General features: G+C 47.4%; 1 protein-coding gene across 10 annotated transcripts in view; it reads right to left on the bottom strand.

Annotated features, from left to right (window-relative positions):
• elna (elastin a) overlaps window positions 1-21,404 on the bottom strand; it is an 87,497-nt gene that overhangs the window by 7,996 nt on the left and 58,097 nt on the right. For 4 of the 10 annotated variants that reach the window (XM_061826538.1, XM_061826545.1, XM_061826539.1 and 1 more), the window contains 34 exons: window positions 13,011-13,226; window positions 12,816-12,887; window positions 12,711-12,740; window positions 11,937-11,972; window positions 11,780-11,854; window positions 11,207-11,254; window positions 11,075-11,137; window positions 10,285-10,317; window positions 10,139-10,204; window positions 9,932-9,973; window positions 9,754-9,840; window positions 9,617-9,667; window positions 9,341-9,538; window positions 9,136-9,174; window positions 8,915-9,025; window positions 8,565-8,786; window positions 7,681-7,755; window positions 7,483-7,557; window positions 6,961-7,170; window positions 6,571-6,813; window positions 6,312-6,494; window positions 5,931-6,161; window positions 5,677-5,775; window positions 5,423-5,524; window positions 5,105-5,233; window positions 4,922-5,041; window positions 4,654-4,806; window positions 3,416-3,526; window positions 3,187-3,318; window positions 2,976-3,104; window positions 2,776-2,826; window positions 2,558-2,683; window positions 2,448-2,483; window positions 562-588 (listed from right to left, as the gene is read on the bottom strand). In XM_061826538.1, the coding sequence (XP_061682522.1) occupies window positions 562-588; window positions 2,448-2,483; window positions 2,558-2,683; window positions 2,776-2,826; window positions 2,976-3,104; window positions 3,187-3,318; window positions 3,416-3,526; window positions 4,654-4,806; window positions 4,922-5,041; window positions 5,105-5,233; window positions 5,423-5,524; window positions 5,677-5,775; window positions 5,931-6,161; window positions 6,312-6,494; window positions 6,571-6,813; window positions 6,961-7,170; window positions 7,483-7,557; window positions 7,681-7,755; window positions 8,565-8,786; window positions 8,915-9,025; window positions 9,136-9,174; window positions 9,341-9,538; window positions 9,617-9,667; window positions 9,754-9,840; window positions 9,932-9,973; window positions 10,139-10,204; window positions 10,285-10,317; window positions 11,075-11,137; window positions 11,207-11,254; window positions 11,780-11,854; window positions 11,937-11,972; window positions 12,711-12,740; window positions 12,816-12,887; window positions 13,011-13,226 (3,621 nt within the window). Of the gene's footprint in view, window positions 1-561; window positions 589-624; window positions 1,174-2,447; window positions 2,484-2,557; window positions 2,684-2,775; window positions 2,827-2,975; window positions 3,105-3,186; window positions 3,319-3,415; window positions 3,527-4,653; window positions 4,807-4,921; window positions 5,042-5,104; window positions 5,234-5,422; window positions 5,525-5,676; window positions 5,776-5,930; window positions 6,162-6,311; window positions 6,495-6,570; window positions 6,814-6,960; window positions 7,171-7,482; window positions 7,558-7,680; window positions 7,756-8,564; window positions 8,787-8,914; window positions 9,026-9,135; window positions 9,175-9,340; window positions 9,539-9,616; window positions 9,668-9,753; window positions 9,841-9,931; window positions 9,974-10,138; window positions 10,205-10,284; window positions 10,318-11,074; window positions 11,138-11,206; window positions 11,255-11,779; window positions 11,855-11,936; window positions 11,973-12,710; window positions 12,741-12,815; window positions 12,888-13,010; window positions 13,227-21,404 lie in introns of those variants that run through there. The other 6 variants (XM_061826544.1, XM_061826542.1, XM_061826541.1 and 3 more) reach the window with 6 other exon arrangements.

The following is a 21,404-nucleotide window of genomic DNA, read 5'->3' as shown; positions in this document are numbered from 1 at the left end:
CTGTATGTTTCTTTTTGTAAAAATAAAAAAAAAATTGCTTCCCCCCCCCCTAATTATTGCTCGTTAAAAGTTATTCGGGCACTTTTGTTAATAAAACAATGTTTACAAGGCTGGGGGCCGAGTCGCGACAGCCAAGCCTACTCAACGACTAAAGCATACATTTTAAGCAAAAAATAAATATATTTCTGAAATTATTTTATTGTATAAAGTGTTAAAACTATACATGTATTTCTAACATGTCATTTATTACCAGAAAAAGCTAAAAAAAATGCTTTAAATAGCCTACTTTTATAGACTTGGAACGCATTATTTCTTTTTCCATTAATTGTAATGGGAAATATCGATTTGGTTTTCGAACAAATCACTTCTTGAACCGCCTTCTGGGACGGACTGAGGTCGAGAACCGAGGTCGTACTGTATTTCGAGTTGACAGCTGGGATAATGATAATCATAATAATAATAGCTGGGACTCCGGCGCTCCCTGCGACCCTTGTGAGGATAAGCGTCGTAACCCAAACCCAAGTCAAAATTGTAATAAAAATGAGAGATGATCCCACTTACCAGTTGGAGTTTGACCTTTTGCACCAGCTAAAATATAGACAGACATTGAAATAGTGAAACTCAAGTATTAAATATGATTATGATTAAGATGCACTTACAGAATAAAACACAAAGAAGTGAAGAGAAAGCGTTTTTAAAGCCAATGAATTGAATGGTGTAATACATATGAATCTATTTTATATCTGTCAGCTTGTTGTTTAAGGGAATATGGAGCGACGGAGAAGCAAGTTATTTAAAAATTGTAAAGCGAATATTCCACGTCAGGATTTGAATTTGAAGCGTAGCAAAGGTCAGCATCAGGAAAAACCAGTTCTGTTTGTAAAACTAACCCTGAAACAAGACCACTGACATAAAAGGTCCACTTTGGTGACCGCTGCTAATCTGCTGCGGGGCCACGGCTGAGTTCGACCCGTGTCGGTAATTTCGCGGAGCAGCGCGTAGCGGGTGGGACTGTCCCTGCCCGGCCCACCGCCAGAATTCTGGCCCCCCCCGAGTCCCAGCGCGACGCGGACGACCGAGGGATGAATGAAAGAAAGACTGCAAGCAAAGAGTTGGTCTTACTGGGCTGTGGCAGCTCTGTGGCCTTGCCATTTGTGCCAAAAGGTGTGGGCCCTGCCAAAAAGAGAGGGTGGGGGCCACACGTGGTTCGACCACCAAAGTTAGCCGCTTCATGCTTCGTGCCGGCACAGCTCCGAGGCGGTGAGGAGAAGAAGCATAAAAAAAAAAAAAAAAAAAAAAAGGGACGTGTTTTCTCATTCATCGTTCATATGACTCACTTGGGTTGTATAACGGAGATAAAAAAGTGCTGCAAAATGTTACACGGGGACCTTGACTTATAAATGACAATTATTCTACGACCAAGTTTGGAACGAAAACGCCACCAATATTTGTCTGAAATATTACTTCTGCTTATCTTGAGGTGGCGCTGTGGGGGTAGCAGCTTAACCAGGGAAAAACCAACCCGGCCACTTCATTCCGCGCTTCTGGGGGAATTCCGAGTTGTTCCCGGGCCAGCCGGGTCCCGGTGGTTCTCCGGCGTGTCGTCCAACGTCGCCGGGGACTCCTATCAGTGGGACATGCCCGGAGCACCTCGCCAGGGAGCCGTCCGGGTTGGGGGGGCATCCTCAGCAGATGACCAAACTACCTCCTCTGACTCTTCTCGATGCAGTTCTACTCTGACCCCCCCCCCCCCCTCGGATATCCGAGCGCCACCTTGCGCTCATGTCGGTCACTGGTATCAGCGATCTTGTTCCGTTGGTCATGGCCCGCATCTCGTGACCACGGTTGAGTGTACAAAAGTGTACCGACCGGCTTATTCCGTCTTCCCCACGACAGACCGAGACAGAGTCCGCAGTGATCTCCTGCTCCCCCCTCACTCGTAAAACAGACCCCGCGATACCCGAATTGCTCTTCCCTGAGCCCGGAGAGTCCACTCCACCCTTTTCCGACTGAGGACCACGGTCCCTGATTCAGAAGTCCTCATTTTCATCCCAGCCACTCCACTTCAGTGGTTCACTTCAAAGAGAGCTGAAGATCACAGCTTGATGCAACCATCAGAACTAGCCTATCTGCAAAAAGTCGAGAAGTCAAACTCCGGAAGAGCTGCAAGAAGTGGCTGGGGAGAGGGAAGTCCGGGTATCCCTGCTGAAGCCACTTCCCCCGCCACCCGACCCGGAAAAGCGGCAGAGAATGGATGGATGGATGGATGGACTATAAAGAGAGAACCTGTTTTTATAAAATGTGACTACTATCTTTAAGGGGCGGGACCTAGTTGGAGTTGTTTAGTCTGTGTAGGTGCGCTTGAATGTTAAAACAGAAATCGGCAGCACTTGTGAGTCAAGGTATCGCTCGATGTTGTACAAGAACAGAAAGCAGCTTAACAGTACCTGGACCAGGAGTTCCAGAAGGACCGACATCCTTTGCTGGAGAAAGATTAGCAAAACCGTTAGCGACAGCGTGCACAGAAAAAGTCCGTGTGAGGGAATCGACATCTTACATGGCTTTCCAGCAACAGCGACGTCGGTGGCCCCCGGCACGGCGACCGCAGAACCGTCGGGAAGTCCGCCGACTGCGGTCAGCGGTGTTGCTCCTGGCACGGCAAGACCCACTCCAGAAACGTCGCCTACCGCAGGTCACAAAATAAAACGGCGCTGAGGACTCGCGTCGTTTTTGTCTTGCGTCAGACGGGGGCGTATTTTGCAGCTTTTGGATCACCTCCGACTGGTCCCGGTCCGACTCCTCTTCCTCCACCTCCTGTTGAAACCCCTGACGCAAATCATCAGACGGGATTATTTTTAGCATTGAAGAAAATCCCTCGATTCTCCGAACGGGGCGACAAAGACAAATGATTTGTGTCTATTAAGATCTCGATGTGGTCTGCGTCTGGATGTTTGTGGTTTTTTTGTTTCTTTTACCATATTTGGCAGCTTTCGCAGCAGCAGCAGAGTACTGAGGACCTCCAAGTCCTCCCTGTCCCAAACCAGGTACTCCTCCCACTCCTGCTGCTCCCAGTCCTCCTGTTCCTAACCCTGCTCCTGCTCCGCCTGTAAACCAATATTTTGATGAATCAAGCATGGGGGGGGGGGTCAAATAAATACGCGGTACTATTATTTGAATTTCCTGTACCATATTTAGCAGCTTTTGCGGCAGCAGCGGCGGGAGAATATTGCGTACCTCCGAATCCTCCTGGTAGAAAGCCGGGTATTTGCACACCTGCCCCACCGAGTCCTCCTGTTCCTAATCCTGTTCCTGCTCCTCCTGTAAACCACATGCCGTAACGTTTGATTCCAGCAGATTTTTAAAAAATTTTGACGACACACTTTTGATGATGTATGACTTTCTTTATGGACCGTACCATATTTAGCAGCTTTTGCAGCAGGAGCGTACTGCCCGCCTCCAACACCTCCTGGTAACAAACCCGGGACTCCTCCGGCTCCTAATCCTGCTCCTGCTCCCCCTCTCACGCCTAATTGAGGAAAATGAAACCGTGTAAATTCACAATCACAAATCATCTAAACAAACATCATGTACAATATCATGAAATGAAATGCGGACTGTTGTAGGTATGACTTTGTTCCTGAAGTTCTTTGCATGGAGGTCTTGTTGTCTCCTTGAATTTGTCCGACCGGTACTGACAGGTGATTTCTTGATTCAGCTGCCGTCATTTCCGGCCCATCAGCCGCGACTTTTTTCACATGTTTTCAACCCTGCGGCTTAGGCGCTGATGCGGATAATTTGCGTAGTTTTTTTCTAATGGCCGTAAGGGCGGCACTCGAGCGCTAAAGGTAAGAGGGAGACCGGTGGAATATATGTGCCGAGGAAGTGACTTTTACTGGTATGTGTTTTTTTTAACCGGCCCAGTTAGTGCTGCGCTAGCTGCGTGTTTCTGCTGTCTTACTGCCGTGTCTCCGGTATGTTTTTTTTTTTTTTTTTTTTTTTTTTTAACCAGCCCTCTCAGCGATGGACTAGCGTTAGTGCTGCGCTAGCGTGTTGTTGCTGTGTTACTGCCGCATCTCAGTGATTTAGGTATGTTTTTTTTTTTTTTAACCGACCCTATGAGCGGTGCTCTACCGTGTTACCATTGTGTAGCTGCCGCGGCTGTTTTTTTTTTTTAAATTTTAACCAGGAATGTTTTTTTTTGTGTTTGTTTTTACCATCCCTGTTTGTGCTACCGTGTTGTTGCTACGTTAAGCTAAGCTAAGGTATTGAAACTATGAAAACTCTTTCTGTGTACCTTATTTCTTTGTAAATATCTCGTGTATCAACGCGGGCACTTGCGGCTTTTACACAGGTGCGGCTTATGTATGTACCAAATGGTATTTCCTTTACAAAACTGGGTGAGGCTTATAATCAGGCGCGCTGTGTAGGCCGGAAATTACGGTAATCTGGTGTGGCCAGGAACTGAAAAACCGTGATGATTTGGGTGGGTGCCATTTTTCACCCAGTGAAGTTGGGATTTTTATCCTTTAACAAATTACATTTGCATTTCAAAACTGTATTTTGTATTTGGTTGCGTTGTGTCTATGAGATATTATTAAAATTTGCTTGATGATTCAAAACGAGAATTTTATAGTGTTGTCTGTATGTAAATACCATATTTAGCAGCTTTTGCAGCAGCAGCAGCAGCAGCAGCAGCAGCAGGATATTGTCCTCCTCCGACTCCTCCTGGTACCAAACCGGGCCCTCCACCAAATGTTCCTCCCAGTCCTCCCAGGTTTCCTGCTCCCAACCCTGCTTGTGCTCCTCCTAATCAAGACAAACAAGTCATGTTGTTAAAACTTGAAAATTGGTATGATAGCTACTGTACATAAATAAGCAGGATTATAACTGCGTATTAGATCATTGCAAGTGTTCCGTTTACCATATTTAGCGGCTTTTGCAGCAGGAGAGAATTGTCCGCCTCCGACTCTCCCTGGGACTCCTCCTATTCCTGCACCTGTTCCTCCCAGTCCTCCAGCTCCTAACCCTGCTCCAGCTCCTCCTATCAGTCAAAATGGAAGGAAATGTCAAAATGAATGTGCGATATCCGTGCGATTTCCCATACCGTATTTAGCAGCTTTTGCAGCAGGGGAGTACTGCCCCCCTGCACCACCTCCTGGGGCCAAACCAGATACTCCTCCCACTCCTGTTCCTCCCAGTACTCCTGTTCCGAACCTTCCTCCTGCACCTGCTCCTGCTCGCAATTGAGATAAATCAGGCATCTTTGCCCACCAAGATATGACATTTAAGATGAAGAAACATTTCTGAGTGCTATTCCAGGGGAATTATTCCTGTAGTTTTGCAAATTATTGACAGGAGATTACAACTGGTGGAGGACTGCCCATCCCATATTTTGCTCCCTCTGCTGCCGGTGAATACGTACCAGTTCCTGGAAATCTGGGAACTCCTCCTGGCATTACAAACGGTGCTCCTCCAGGGAGCCCGCTACCTGGCACCCCTCCTGGTACGCCGCCGGGTACCCCCCCTGTTGAGAATTCCATCATGAACAAAATCTTATTAGAAAATATTTGAATTCATGTTATAATATATCATGGTAATCACCTTGGACATTGTCGACTAAATCATTCAACGACACAAGCAACAATGAACATTTTGACTGGTAGAAAACAAGCATACCATATTTAGCTGCTTTGGCCGATGGTAAATATCCACCCCCAGGTACGCCACCTGGCACGCCACCTGGTACGCCACCAGGGACGCCACCTGGTACTCCACCTGGGAAGGAGACCCTTAGTAAGATGATAATGACTGTATGAAGACCGACAAGACTTTACAAATGAATCATGGCGACATCTGTCCTGGATACAGTTAACCTTTGCCAGAAAGTAAAGAAGGGCTGAAATTTGTGACGAGAACAACAGTACACATACCATATTTAGCTGCTTTGGCCGATGGTAAATATCCACCACCAGGTACACCCCCAGGTACGCCACCTGGTACACCCCCAGGTACGCCACCAGGTACGCCACCAGGAACGCCACCAGGTACGCCACCTGGTACACCCCCAGGTACGCCACCAGGTACGCCACCAGGAACGCCACCAGGTACGCCACCAGGAACGCCACCAGGTACGCCACCAGGAACGCCACCTGGCACACCTCCTGTCAAAGGGACCCTTTGTAAGATGATGCTGATTGTATGAAGACTGACATGATTTACAGATGAAACATGGATATATCTGCCCTGGATACAGTTAGCTTTTGCCAGAAAGTCAGGACTGAAAATTGTGACTAGAGTATCAGTACACATACCATATTTAGCTGCTTTGGCTGATGGTAAATATCCACCACCTGGAATACCACCCGGTACACCACCTGGGACGCCACCTGGAAGGCCACCAGCAAAGCCACCTGGTACACCACCAGGAAAGCCACCTGGTACGCCACCTGGTACGCCACCTGGTACACCACCAGCAAAGCCACCTGGTACGCCTCCTGTCAAGGGGACCCTTTGTAAGAAGTTGTTGATTATGTAAAGACTGATTTTTTTGACTAGAACAACAGTAGGCACCGTATTTAGCTGCTTTGGCTGAAGGTAAGTATCCACCACCAGGTACGCCACCTGGTACACCACCTGGAAGGCCACCAGGTACACCACCAGGTACGCCACCTGGTACACCACCAGGGAAGCCACCTGGTACGCCACCTGGTACACCACCTGGAAGGCCACCAGGTACGCCACCTGGTACACCCCCAGGGAAGCCACCTGGTACACCACCAGGAAAGCCACCAGGTACACCACCTGGTACGCCACCTTGGAGGACGCCCAAATGTTAAAGTGATTTCACATATGATGCATGTGAATACATCTTCCTCTGCTAAAGTCCACAACTACAGTACCACCAAAAACACCAGCAATGAAACAAACTTAAAATTGGGACCATCAGAGCATTCTTCCTACCATATTTAGCTGCTTTGGCTCCTGGTTGATATCCACCAAATCCTGCTACTCCACCTGGTACACCGCCTGGTACACCACCTGGTACTCCTCCTGGTACACCGCCTGGTACACCACCTGGTACTCCTCCTGGTACACCGCCTGGCACTCCTCCTGGTACACCGCCTGGTACTCCACCTGGAACACCACGTGGTACTCCACCCAGTCCTGCTCCTATCAATAACAACCACATTATGATGGGGCTACACTTCACATGTGCCACAAAACCCACAACCAAAAATGTCACCAACATTCAGAATTGTGACCAACAACGTATGACGTTCATACTGTTGTGACATGTAGCTGCTTTGGCAGTAATATAATAATTTATAAATGTATGAATGCATGGTCTGGTCTTGATATGTTCAACCTGTACCATGTGGACGACACCAGCATGAGAACGAGATTGCAAATTGTGATGAACGCAGCAGTGTCCAATGTCAGAACCATAATAAAATGGTATTGACATTGGAGCGGTGCGCATACCGTATTTAGCAGCCTTGGCTCCTGTTTGACCACCAAATCCTGGTACCCCACCCGGCACGCCTCCTGGCACACCACCTGTAAAGGACAACCAACAAAAATTGTGTTAATGGTGTCAAAGTCCTGACAGGAAGCCACATATGGCATCAACATCCCGAGCATTAATATTTAGAATTGTGATTAGCAAAGCAGTGTTCACACCATATGCGCCACCTCCTGGTACGCCGCCTGGTACCCCGCCTGGTACCCCACCCGGTACGCCACCTGGTACCCCACCTGTCAAGGACACCCAAGTAAGATGCTTTTGACTGCTTAATAAATGTCGCCAGGCGTGTACCCCCAAAGCTAGCCTCCAGGTAAAATATTAATAACCCTCTGCAGGGGTTGCCAGCCACTCGCAGAGGAAATATTGAAACTTTGCCTGGATTTTGACCACTTCCACACTTCAATTGCAAATGCAGTTGGAACCAAATATTGACATACATTATATAAAAATATTTTTTTTCTCGCTGTCTTGAAAACAGACTAAAGTTAATCAGTTGGCATTACTAAAATTATTTTCGAAATGCAAGATGATTCCTTTAGACAATTTGTTTTATTATTCTTCAAAGTCTGAAGTTTCCATAGAGCTGGATTAATATACCGTCACATTTTTGGAGAAAACAGATGATGTTGATGCCATTCATCGTTATTAATAAGAGACACACCGTGGATGTATTTAAAGCCGAACTGCTTCTTCGTCCATTATTCGTGCAATTTCCAGATTTCTGAAGGTGCCAATTGACATCTCATTATTATGGCATTTATGAAATAGAAATAATTTTGGCAACCCCAATTGACCTAGAACGGCATAATTATCATCTTATTCCGTGCCAGTCAGAAAGTGAGGATTGGGAGAAGCATCTTTTTATCAAGTGTCTGTAAACTGTATATACTGAATTCCAACGAGTGACGATGACATATTTAGCTCCATCCGTTAGATCATTTTAATTGTATAATTCATGCTCTGTTCTGATTATAGTCTACCACTCCCATCAGAACACAACAACTCGATCAAACTGGTCCAAGCAGGAAAATGTCCATACCATATTTAGCTGCTTTGGCTGCTGGTAGAGATCCACCAAATCCTGGTACACCCCCTGGTACGCCGCCTGGAAAACCCCCTGGAACGCCCCCTGGTACACCACCTGGTACACCCCCTGGTACGCCGCCTGGAAAACCCCCTGGAACACCCCCTGGTACACCACCTGGTACACCACCTGGCACACCACCTGGTACACTACCTGGAACACCCCCTGCTACACCACCTGTTAAGTGGAAACAGGATAGATGCTGGTAGTACTAAATACTCTCATAATATATTTACTGTTTCATGTCCTGGACCAAGGCCACCGGTGCTACCAACAGTGCTAAAAATCACTAACTATGCCCCTACCATATTTAGCCGGTTTAGATGCTGGTAAATATCCACCACCTGGTACTCCAGCAGGAACACCACCTGGCACGCCACCTGGGACACCACCTGGTACGCCACCCGGAACCCCACCTGTAAATATGAATAGAAGTTTCTAAACTCTAGTATAGATTATCAGTGGCACCTTGTTATTCGTTGACATTTTTTTTTAATAATACTGTAAAAATCCAAATTGTATTTACCATACTTAGAAGCTTTGGATCCAGGTCCGTAGCCTCCTGCTAAATAGGGACAACATTCAATGTATGAATTCATTTCGTGGCATTTTATTATTATTATGATTATTTTATTTTTAGAAAACCACAATTGTATCATTAATGAGTAAATCTTTGTATGTACACATCTGATGAAAGCCAGATCATTTGAAAATATTGTGATTTCAGCTACCTCCTGGTATCTGCCCTGGATATTGTCCACCTGCGCCACCGACACCGCCGAACCCGCCAGCACCGGGACCAAAACCACCTGCGCCGGGTCCAAATCCACCCGCGCCGGGACCAAAACCACCCGCGCCGGGACCAAAACCACCTGCGCCGGGACCAAAACCACCAGCACCGGCCCCAATACCACCAAGACCACCCAAACCTACAGAAAAGTCAAATAGAATTAGAACTTAGTAAATACTAACTCACATTTTCACGGGTATTCATTTTTGACGTTTACCATATTTGGCAGATTTAGCCTGTGCAGGCGAGAGGCCAGCTGTGCCGACTCCTACCAACAGGAAAAAAATGAATATTATATCACACGAGTTCCCCCTTTGTGCTCCACGTTACCAAATAGAACCTCGGAATACGGACCGGTTCCAATAGGAAAACCAGGCTTCGACCCAGAGCCACCTTTACCTCCTGGAAGTCCAGCTCCTTGATTACCGAACCCCCCGTAGCCTAAAACATGGCAGCAAAACATATCATCAACATCTGGATGATATCATGATTATAGAGGATCGTTAAACCAATAAAACGTGAATGTTTATACCGAAAGGAAGTTTTCCTCCTCCGGGTTTTGCTCCGAGGCCACCTAAGCACAAATGAAAGGTCCTTGATGAACATTGGAGGTTGGTAACAAGCGTACAACAAATCAGCTCATTCTTATGGCTGCACCTCATGATAACCCAAACTTCACGGAGTATTATGTAAGAATAATAACAATTAAAATAATCCCTTCGATAGATGACATTCAAACCTTGTGTTTTGGGCGATTTCAGAGGGTAGCCATGGAACACTCCAGGTTGCATCTGCCCGCCGTAGCCTGATCAGAGAATACATTTGAAACATATTTGAAAAACATAGACATACACCATAAGGATGTGCAATGCGCGGATAACTCACCTGGTCCTGCCCCACCTTGCCCTCCTGCTCCAACTGCACAGGAAACAACATTTCATCCAGTCACATGATCAGATACTGCAAAACGGCCTCCTTAAATCGTAGCAGTGCGACACTTTCTCAATTCTCCCGAGCGGCCCGCAGACTGCACAAATGTACGACATGACCGGGAAAAGGAATCTGGGCAATTCTGTTGATGTGACGCCTGCTCGATAGGAGGTCGTTTCTGGAGCTTCGAGGGTGAGAAACTCGGTCATCCGGGAGGGGCTCGGTGTCGAGTCGCTGCTCCACTGCGTTGAGAGGAGCCAGGTGAGGTGGCTTTGGCATCTGATCCGGAAGCCTCCCGGACGCCTCCCCGGTGAGGTGTTCCGGGCAGAGACCCCGAGGACGAGCCAGGACACGCCGGAGAGACCGTGTCTCTCGGCTGGCCTGGGAACGCCTCGGGATTCTTCCGGAAGACCTGGAAGAAGTGGCTGGGGAAAGGGAAGTCTGGGTATCCCCCCCCTGTGACCCGACCCGATGAAGGAGTAGAAAATGGATAAATGGACAGAAGTATCTATTTATCCATCTTGTTGAGGTTCATGCGCAAATTGGAGTCTTTAAATCGGCGGTATGTTCTACTTTAGGGTATTGTATAGTTTTTCTCAAAGCACAAGGAGCTCAGGTTCAGTTGGGAATGAGCAAAATGGACCTAACAAAGCACACGTCAAGTGTTTTGTATTATATCAACTTTGTAAAGTTGTGTTTTTGTCTCTCAAAACTGTCAAAAGGTCGTGAAGAAGCAAATTCTTACGTGATTTTTGACTAAGGCCGTTGCCAGTGGCAACTCCCGGAAGAACTCCGCGGCTACCAAAACCTGGAGACACCCATCAGGACAGCGCGTTAGATTGTATCTGCCGTCAATTGAGCGATAAAATTGACTTACCATTCATTGGTACCAGACCGCCTTGATAAAGCCCTGGCACACCCACACCTGCCAGAACCAGCGGCATATGAAAATACAATCACAATACAATAACTTCTTTAGGTCAATTTGGATCCCAAACAGGCTTGACCGGAATACATGTTCCTTGATATTTTTGAAGAACTGACTTCTGCCTTCATTTTGGCAGGTGCATACTCACAAATTTAGCTCAAGGTGAGATAAAGGATTTACAATGGACCATCAGAAAAGGGATTGTTTGTCAGTTTAAGAACTGACATATTGTTGGAAAATATTGAGCAAAAGAATCTAAAATCCAAACAAAAATAGGGCAAAGAGGCAAATTATTTCTCCTTGCATTTTTTTCATTTGAGGGGAAATCAACGTGAAAACGGAACGAATCACGGGTCCCACAGTCTCATGGAACTGTTTTCATTTTCTTCCACGAGAAAGAGGCTGGCGAAAAACCCTTTCTGACAAACTGCAAAAGAGGTTTTGCGCCGAAAGATTGCACATACATAATATCCGGTCTGCCCATGAGCGTGAAGAGTAGATTTTGATTGGATGATACAGTACCTGGTACTTTGGAAGCTTTCTTCCCTGATCCTGCAGCAGCCCCTCCCGGGAAGCCTGTCTGGGGGATAACGGGGCCTGGAAATAAGGACCCAACGTCACACGACGTGAGTCACGGAAGCACGAACCACAATCGCGAAGACAAAGTTGTGTGTCTTGCCTCCAGCGGGAAGAGTTCCTGTTCCAGTTCCTGTTCCTGCAACATAATAAATTGCCGTGTGTAGTCATTTGGAGTCATTTACCCGGGAGAACCGTTTCATATGTCACGTCAACCACCTCCACGATAAAAAGTCACGGGACGAACCCTTTGAACGTCATTACGGGAGGCAGCCGCTAATAATGCGCTCGTCAAATCCTTTCATTTGGTTGGCTTGGCCTTCACGTAAGAAATGAGCTGTCAGCCTCACAAGTTTGGCTATCGCGTTTTCATTTTTCAACTCTTAAATTCCACATACTTTGCCTGCATAGACGTTGCGCACTACCTGTAAGTATGCGGCCTCTGGTGATTTGTTGAGGAAAGTTTTGGCAAAAGAACGCTCCTTTATCTTCGCTCTTTCAGGGGAACCAACTGCTTTTCTGAGTATTGTCGGTCGGGGGGAAAGCCCAGACTTATTTGAGGGAAGTTTTCTTTCTGCCAACCAATATTTAGGAGTAAGCTGTTGGGCCAAAGCCCACGTCATGAGTGGGCCCGGGAGTCCATACCTCATCAAGCTGCCTGATTTAAAGTAAATCATACAGACATAAACAGCACAGACAGTGAGGTCACCGTAGGCTCTGTGGGAGTATGTTTCTGTCCAAAACATTCCTTTTCATGCTGATTTACTATTAATGTGATACATTTAGTTTGGATTTCTGTTATCAATTGAAAAGCAGGTAGCAGACCCTCGAAATGATGGTATCGGTGCTTGTACCGTAGTACCAGCAAACATTTTACCTCCGAATGGTAGCAGATGGCCTCCAGCGCCTGCAGAGGGACAAAGTCCGTTAACGTTTGATGAAAACAACATCGTGTATCACGCTTCCAAAGTCATGACTCTACCTCTTTTGCCGGCCTTCTGTCCAGCTCCAGGGAAGAATCGACCTGGGACGCCACCATATCCTCCGTAACCACCTTTGTGTGAAGGAATGTAAATTCTCAGATGAAACTAGACCATGTCTGAAATTGAACTGTTTCAAATTTTGATTTTGTTGCCGGGACACTCAAATACGGACACCTTCCTAACAAAATACTCACCGCCGCCTCGGCCTCCAGCTCCGAGACCCCCAGCTCCGAGGCCCCCAGCTCCGAGACCCCCAGCCCCGAGGCCCCCAGCTCCGAGGCCCCCAGCTCCGAGGCCCCCAGTTCCGAGGCCCCCAGCTCCGAGACCCCCAGCCCCGAGGCCCCCAGTTCCGAGGCCCCCAGCTCCGAGACGCCCAGCCCCAAGGCCCCCGACTCCAAGATTGCCATAACCTAGACAGAGTAGATCGTACTTTGAATATACGACCAGCTGGCAAACAAATTGGACAGGAAAGGTTGACATGCAGTGACAATCAAAGCACCACAGCCATGTAGTCATCCTCTGAAAAACAACATAAACTAATGTATCTTAAAGTCACGTAAACCGATGAGGAAATGAATTTGCCTCATCGCCGAGCTCATCGTTTCCCATTTAGTATTCCGTAAGATGGGTGGGCCAGCCAGGACGCCTTGGCATTGCTATTCGGTTATCCATCCAGCCATCCATGTTCTCAGCCGCTTATCCTCACAAGGGTCGCGGGAGTGCCGGAGCCTATCCCAGCTGGGATTGAACCCGGGTCCTCAGAACTGTGAGGCCAACGCTTTCCAGGTGATCCACCATGCCGCCTATTCAGAGTTATCGTATATATATATTTCTTCAACTACCTACATGTAAATCACAATACACAGGCGAGTTTTGTTCATTCTGAGCATAAACATGCATTACTCAGCGTAATTCCCAATTTAATTGGTTCAAGCCCATCACAGAATCCAGCAGAAAAAATGTTTTCTTGTTGCTTGATGACAGAAACAAGAAACACTGAAGTCGACAATGTACGTACAGTATGTACTTCCTAGCAAAAGGACACTTGAACTTATTGACTTGTTGCTTAAACAATCCCATCAAAACTTTGACTGCCTCTTATTGTGAAAAGAAGTCAAACGTGGCTACATGAAGAAACCCGACGTGACGAGTCACTATCAGTGTTGAAAAAGAGTTTTGTGAGCATAAAATTTACATGCATTTTCCAAATTTGAACAAGCTGAGCTGAGACAAGCATACTGGAACTGTGAATGCTATTGGAACAAAGCCCCCCCCCCCATAAAAAAACAAAACAGAACAACTTGTTTCCAGCAATGCTTCTAATCCCTAAAAAGGGTCTAAAAGTAGGGCGTAAGAATGAGTGAACACGGGAAGGAAGTAGAACGAGAACAAGGCAGCAAAGCACAAGATGAGACCTTGGAATGCGCCCAGCGAAGCTCGGAGTGAAGGTAACGACAATGATTAGTGATGATGAGGAGGAGGAATGCGTGAGGAAAGCAACAGTGCACCACGGCGCCTGCCAAAGACTTGACAAATACACAAGGCACGCAACGTGAGCCTCGGCGCTGAGCTAAGAGTTCCCAAGTAATCTCCTTCTTAGACGTGAAGTGGACGCCGAGGCACACCTCAAAGTTGGCTTGGCCTCAAACTTGTACTTGTACTCGGCTGCAGAAAGGACCGTTGAACTGTTTCATGTCGTAACTGACAGTGACCAGCTCAGGGTTCCGAGTCATGGGTCCCAGGACAGTGCACCACCCCCCATTTTTTCCCCCAAACACGAAAGAGCGATTAAAGTGGACTAGAGAAGAGTACTACAGTCCTTTCATTGGAGTAACGTGGCTCAACCAAGAAGCCATTCAAATGCCTTCGTGTCGTGAGCACCAAATTTTCTCTCCTGGCCGATGGGACACGAGCAGCTGCACAAACGATACTCCCCCTCCGAGAGTATCGAATTAGAACAACGTACTGTACAATGGACCCTCAAAACGTGAAAATGAAAATGGAAGCTGAATGAGATGAAGCGTTATAGCATCAGATGACTTTCCTTGCCTCGTTGAAAATGGTTTTCAATTCAACCTCCGTTGATTGTTTTATGTTTAAAGGAGACCTGTGCACGGGAAAATGGTGACGACGGAGTAAAGCGCATCAGACCTGAAGAAGAAGCTGCTCTTTGCACAGGATGAGGCGAGGAACACGATCTGACCAGACTGAATTAGCGCTGATCTGGAAGGACACACTTCCCATCTCCCACCGGCTCAAGAAGCCGAAATCCCAGGACCGCATTGACGAGGCCGACATCCGAGGGTGGCACGCATTCTTATTCCCAACCGAGGTTGGCTTTCGAGGCGTCCCTGCAACACAGGCGCACTATTTCTCGCAAAAGATCGCGCTGGAACCGAAACACCTGCGGAAGGCCACCGGGGAGAAAGCCCCGGCGGGCGAGACCAGCACCAGGTGGTTGAGGTTGTCAAGGAATCGCAGCTGGAACACCTCAGCCTCAGGAGAGGCGTTAAGACCAAGGAAGGAAAACCTCGTGACCCTGAAATGCATGCCGAGGATACGCAAAGGCTTCCCAGGGATGCAGAATACCTTCACAAAATAAATCTGCATCTGCATAAATCTGCATTTCCAGAATACTCCTCAATAAATGTCGGATAATGTCAAGAATACCAGCCAGCGTTTTGTCCACGGTGGCCTGAACAAGTGTACATCAGTCCTGCGGCAGGCGTGGTTTTTTTTAATGTCACAGATGAACGAATATGAGAAGCGAATCATCATCTGGCCCACTCGGTCTGACACGTGAACGAGCTCGCCTGTCGCCGCCGCCGGTCCCGAGGTTGGGCCCGCACCCGCACCGGCGACCCCCAGCCTCTGGTTTGAGATCATAAGATGAGATGCAGACCCAGAAGTCAGTCCAAGATGATGTGACTGACCATGACTCCAGGCTGTCAGCAAAGACCCGTTTGAGATCGTGTTCTGACTTAACACACACACACACACACACAAAAAATAATATATATATATATATATATATATATATATATACGCTACATAAAATTGGAAACCAACACACGGACACTTCGATAACGCACGCGAATGCTGAAAAATGACCAGATAACATGCAAATCTGCTCCCTTGTGGTTCCAAGCAGCCCGACACGTATGTTAACCTGGAGACGGTTCAGTTCAGGGGTCACAGAGGACACTGTTGAGATTTGGAGAAAAAACAAAAAATGTATTTGATGGGCTGACATTTATCATATGCTTCATATTTGCAATATGAAGCCAATGGGTTTTGAACAAGAGCTGCGGGTTTGGCCATATTTACAGCGTATTCTCAGCCTAAACATCCATGTTTGGGTTGGACGCATATTATGACGGGACATCAACTCACACAATTGGGCCCCTTATTACTTGCAGATTATTGGAAATATGATGTACATCAGCTTTGTTTGTTGTCCGTGAACCGCCCGCGGGAAGTCTGCACAATAGCCCTAAAAACAACTCATCAATTTCCTTTGGTGCTTATCGCTGGTATTTATTTAATTTCTGACAAGATGAAGGATTTCGGCCAACCTGCTGTAGGTTGTATACACGTGCGTTTCTCCGTGACCCTCCCGGCAAAACGGCAAACCCACGAGACCACCTCTGGAAGTCTGCTGTCTTTGGAAAGTGGACGGAACATCTCAAGGAAAGGTCAGTCGTCCAAACCGAAATGGAATTGCAAGTAATTCAATAGTACACCAGAGAGTGAGCGGGGAGACACGGAAAGGTGAAGGTGAGCGATAAAGTACCGTGCTGTACTCCATTTCGGCCACTTTCACACAGTTCTGGGTTTAGCTTTGTTTTTTTCAACGATTAAGGCTCTTGTTTTGACCGCTCATTTATGCGAAAACTGCATTTTGAACACAACCAACCAGCGGAGACAGATGATTACTCGCAATACTCAACTCAATCTCTAATCTCTCACCGAAAATATCCACTTCTTGATCAGAACAAAATGAGAAGCGACGGACGTTGTCTCCGGCATCTCTTTGACCTCAGTGCTCATGGATTGCCTTGATCTGGCTCAAAAGGGCAACCCCCCCAAAAGCCTGTGGATTCTGGATTGTTTTTCGTTTTTGTAAAAATGAACGATGGATGCAGTATTTCGGATGGACGGACGCTGTCAAAAATTGAGCAAATGTTCAGATTCCAAAAGGGCAAGATTTCAGGGTTGTTGTGTTTCCCTTTCACGGACACCTTACAAAAGAAGTGAGGAGCCACCGGTACAAGTTACACCAAAGTACTGAATCGGAACCCTTTTGTCAAGAGGTACCGCATTGTAGACAGAAGACTGACACTGGCCAGACAACGTGGCCGTGGCTCTCAGTCACCGGCCATGTTCTCAGCGTAAGGGATGGACACGAGCCAGTGTGAACAGAAAGATCTGGTTTCAATCTCACCTCGCTGATTCTCCATCGGGGCGAGGTCAGACAATCTCGTTTGAGAACCGAGGGATACAAAAGCCATTAATCAAAACACTGTCTTCGCTCCTCAACTCTCTCCCTCGTTTCTTCGCTGATTTCCGACGTGATTTTTTTTTTTTTTTGCGCATTTCCCCTCCCGACGCTTTCTACGAGTTTATGGAGAGCAGACGCAAGGTGTTAATTGCACGGCAAGACGTGAGCCAAACGTGAGTGAGTGATGAATGGATTCTTTTACTGCTTCCCATCCCTTCCCGTCCGCCCCACTTCACGCGCTCTGCTTCGGACTTTCATTCAACAGACCTCAGAATTGTTTCAGAGACAGTTCAGGTGCAGTTTTCTCGTCTTGGTCTTGGTTTTCGCTCCGTTCGCTCGCAGAGAAGCAGCGAGAGATTGAATTGAACCCACGCCGCCTCTCATTGAGTCATCTCGTGTAGAAAGTGGTGTTGCAGCGCAAAAGCGCGAGCTACGACACATACTGTATCTCGCTGGCGCTAAGCGTGACATCATCAACGCCAAAAGGTGCACAGAATGCAAAGACGTGCTTTGGCAATCGCGCAGCGCGCCGTTTGCTGTAACGCGATGGAAAATCTCCTCGCCAGCTTCGGCTTCAAAGACGCGGCAAATTCCCCGAAGACTCAGCGATTGACAGGTGGCCTGGATACTTCAGCTCCGCTCCCAAATTCATTTTCCCTTTCAAAGACGGAGCCCGTCATGATGTCGCTTGCAGTCATCACATACGATTCTTATCAGTATCGAGTGATCGCGTTGTCCGACTTCCAAGTTGGTGGATGGATCGCATTTTTGTGAGCTGATGCGGGGCGAGCGGGATAAAAGCAGAGTGACGTGAGGCGCTGCGCTAGTACCGCATCGCGTGAGACACGAGCGGACACGCTGACACTTCCCTCGCGGTCCTTCCGTCTCCTCCCTTCTGCCGCGGCCCCCGATTGTCCTTGTCACTTCCAGGTTTCCGGCGCTGTCATTTATGCGTGAGGCGCAAGGCTGAGCACGTTGGATTCATTATCTTCGCACTCTCCCGCGCATATTGATTCTCCTTAACTTTAACGGCTTGTTTTGGTTTGCATTATTTTTCTTTCCACGACACTATCAGCGACACCTAAAAGTTCTTAGTCGACCTACTTGTTGTTCTGAGTGAGTTCCTCCTGAAAGATCCGGTTCTGATGTGAGCCGGTTCTTTGCGCAGTTCCGGTAGCTATTATTCTCATAAACGTACAGTAGAGTCCCCGGGTTAAGACGGTCTCGACCTAAGACGTTTCCACGTTACAATGCCCGTTCCTCGCCCGCCATTTTGTCTGGCTAATGCTTGCCCGTGTTTGTGCGCCGGGACTATCTTTACATTTCTCGCCCTCCTTTTTCAACATTAGCGTCTTTTAGCAGCGCTTCTCCAGCCAAAAGAAAATCCTCGACCGTGGAAACGAAGCTCAAGATCATAAAAAGATTGGAGGATTTCACGACGAATGTGCTCGTCAGCAGCAAATCCAAAAACTCATCAACCCTTTCCAAACGCAGTTACGCTGCGTCGACATCGACAATCGTGCGGCCACCGTTTTTTTGGCCGACGGAGCCGCCTAGCCCGGCTGGCCTGCTCCGGATCCTGCTATGTCGGGCAACGTCCATCCCAACCCGGGACCTTCGGACAACTGTTCAGTCTGCCGCCGCTATGTAATAAAAAGATTGAAGAAAGGAGAGACACCATCACCACCAAGGCTTCAGTCGGTCCACCGTGGTGACAATTATGAAAGACAAAAACCGTATTTTAGCGCACGTGAAGGGTTCCGGTCCTATGTCGGATGCAATGATCTCAAAACAAGGTTCTTTGATACTTGTCGAGATGGAGAAGATTGAGGACCAGGTTCCTTGGCAATAGCTAAGCACAGCCTCCCCTTCTTCTTCTTCTCCATCCAATGCTAAGTGAATCATCTTGTTTATTTCAAAGTATTTTGATGTAAATTCTGACTTTAATGGTGGAATCCGACTTAAGTCGAAATCCGAGTTAAGTCGCTACTCTCGTAGACTGAAGACTCCCTGTAATTTTCTGTTACATAAAACTGAGACAATTTGGTACTGGCCAATTATCGCAGTGCAACAACTACTGATACGTTTCTTGGTAATCCAATGGGAGGGCGTTTGTAACAGCATGCATTGATCAGTTATTACAAAGTTGTAACACCCCAAAATATACCAAACGTAACCAGGGTTAGTGCACCAGGTTGCTTCGGAATTGACATGCATCCGTGTGAGGAAATCATTCAAATCACGGCATGAGAGTTACAGCGTCTGACTCAAGCGGGCATTGAGTGGTTCTTTCCGATGACTTGGTGACTTTATATCAACGGTAAGTGTGAAAGTCTCTCGTTGCAGTCTCGCTACTGTGCTGTAACAACCCCGCAAACAACTTTGTGTCAAATTATTCACGCTTTGCCTTAAATTTCCTGCGCTAAGTAGTTTATTTTGTGAAGTTGCTTGTTGGTCCGCCCGCCCGCGGGACGTCCAAAGGTAACCGTTCTCCCTTTTGCGGCTTTGCGTGCCAAAACGTGAAAACGTCGGGAATAATATGACTAATACACTTGAGGTCATCGCAAAGTGCTGCTACTTCTCACAGACTCATTTTGTACCAAAAAAAAAAAAAATAAATAAAAATAACATGAACGCCAACTGAGCCACAAACGCAGCACTTATACACTTAAATTGAGCAAAGGCGCTGTCAGGAATCACGTCGAGAACTCACGTCTTGAATATGTCTTTGGCTAGGCGTGATGGAGTAGAATTCTAAAACGGGCCGGTGGGTCTTCGTATTTTCTGTTGAATGTATTGAAAATTTCAACTTAATTTGCCCCAAAATGACGAGCCGAAGAATTAAAATGGCTTCCATTTGATGTCAGTGCGAGTATAAATTAGGACCGCTCCGAAGTCAATATCTGAGTAAACTGAGACGAGATGATCATGATTTTAATATTGGTACTTTTTGGTCAGATTTTTCTCATGGAAAGCGCACGCCCCGGCCCGATAAAGACGGTCGAGTTTCCCCTCGGGAGCGTCGTCGTTCCATCTGTGGCGACAGTTGTTGTTCCTGTTTAGATTTGAAAGTCTACTAATTCGTAAACCTCACATGACGCCATTATCCTCCGAGTCAATGATGTCATTGTTTACACTTCCACTCATACGGAGCCAACAGCAGCAGGCCGTACGCTTCCAACCACACCACAGAGTTCTGTTCTTTCCTGGTTTTCGTTAGAACCGAGAGGATCTGCTACTCTTTATCCGCTTTGAAGGAATGTCCCAGCCGCTGTGCCGACGCCGACCCCCCCCCCCCCGAACACGTCTGAGGAGTTTCTGCAGTTCGGCGTTCGGACGAGGCAGAAACACGTTGCAAGCATTAGATTATGGAGCGCGTCGCATATCTGAGCGGCCGGCCCAGAAAAGATTAGTTGGACAAACTATGTATCGGGTTAGAAGTCATGTCAAAATGTTAAGCCTGGAGGCATTGGTATGAACAGTCGGGCCGAGAGCGCTTCCTCTCCCAGATGGTCCGCACATGCATCTGACTGCCATCGCGCCGCCGAATACTTTTCTGACAAGTCAGGGTTGAGGAAGGAGACCAAAGTCGGACGCCTCGGCGGCTTACATGCACGTTGAAAGAGTCGCGCGCGGTCCGAGTTCTGCTTTCATAGGGAAGGTTGCCAGCGCAGCGCAGACATCTGTTGCGCGTCACTGCGCCAATCGCTCGAAAAGACGACGCTAAACCAAAGTATTTGGAAGATAAACTACGTCACGGATGGAGAACAATCAAGCTTTTGGAACGGGAAAGCTGAACCCTGAAGGCGGGGGGCACCTCGATAGGCGACAGAGGCTAAAAAAAAAAAAAAAAAAAAAAAAAAGACGGAACCTGTCAACCTGTTCATTTTGTCAACTCTAAGGCTGAGAAATATGCCGAGGCACTTGTGAGGATTGGGACTTGGGGGTCATTTGAAATGTTCCCCTGTCATAACAGATCTGGTCCTTAATCCATCAGCCATTTTCTGTGGCACTTATCCAGTTCAGGCCCCAGACAGGCAGCTGAATCCAATCCCCCTCGACGGGACACTCTAAAGACTGTAGAGAG

This window comes from Syngnathoides biaculeatus, chromosome 8 (assembly GCF_019802595.1).
Source record: "Syngnathoides biaculeatus isolate LvHL_M chromosome 8, ASM1980259v1, whole genome shotgun sequence".
NCBI lineage: Eukaryota > Metazoa > Chordata > Actinopteri > Syngnathiformes > Syngnathidae > Syngnathoides > Syngnathoides biaculeatus.
This window is presented reverse-complemented; position numbering and strand designations above follow the sequence as displayed.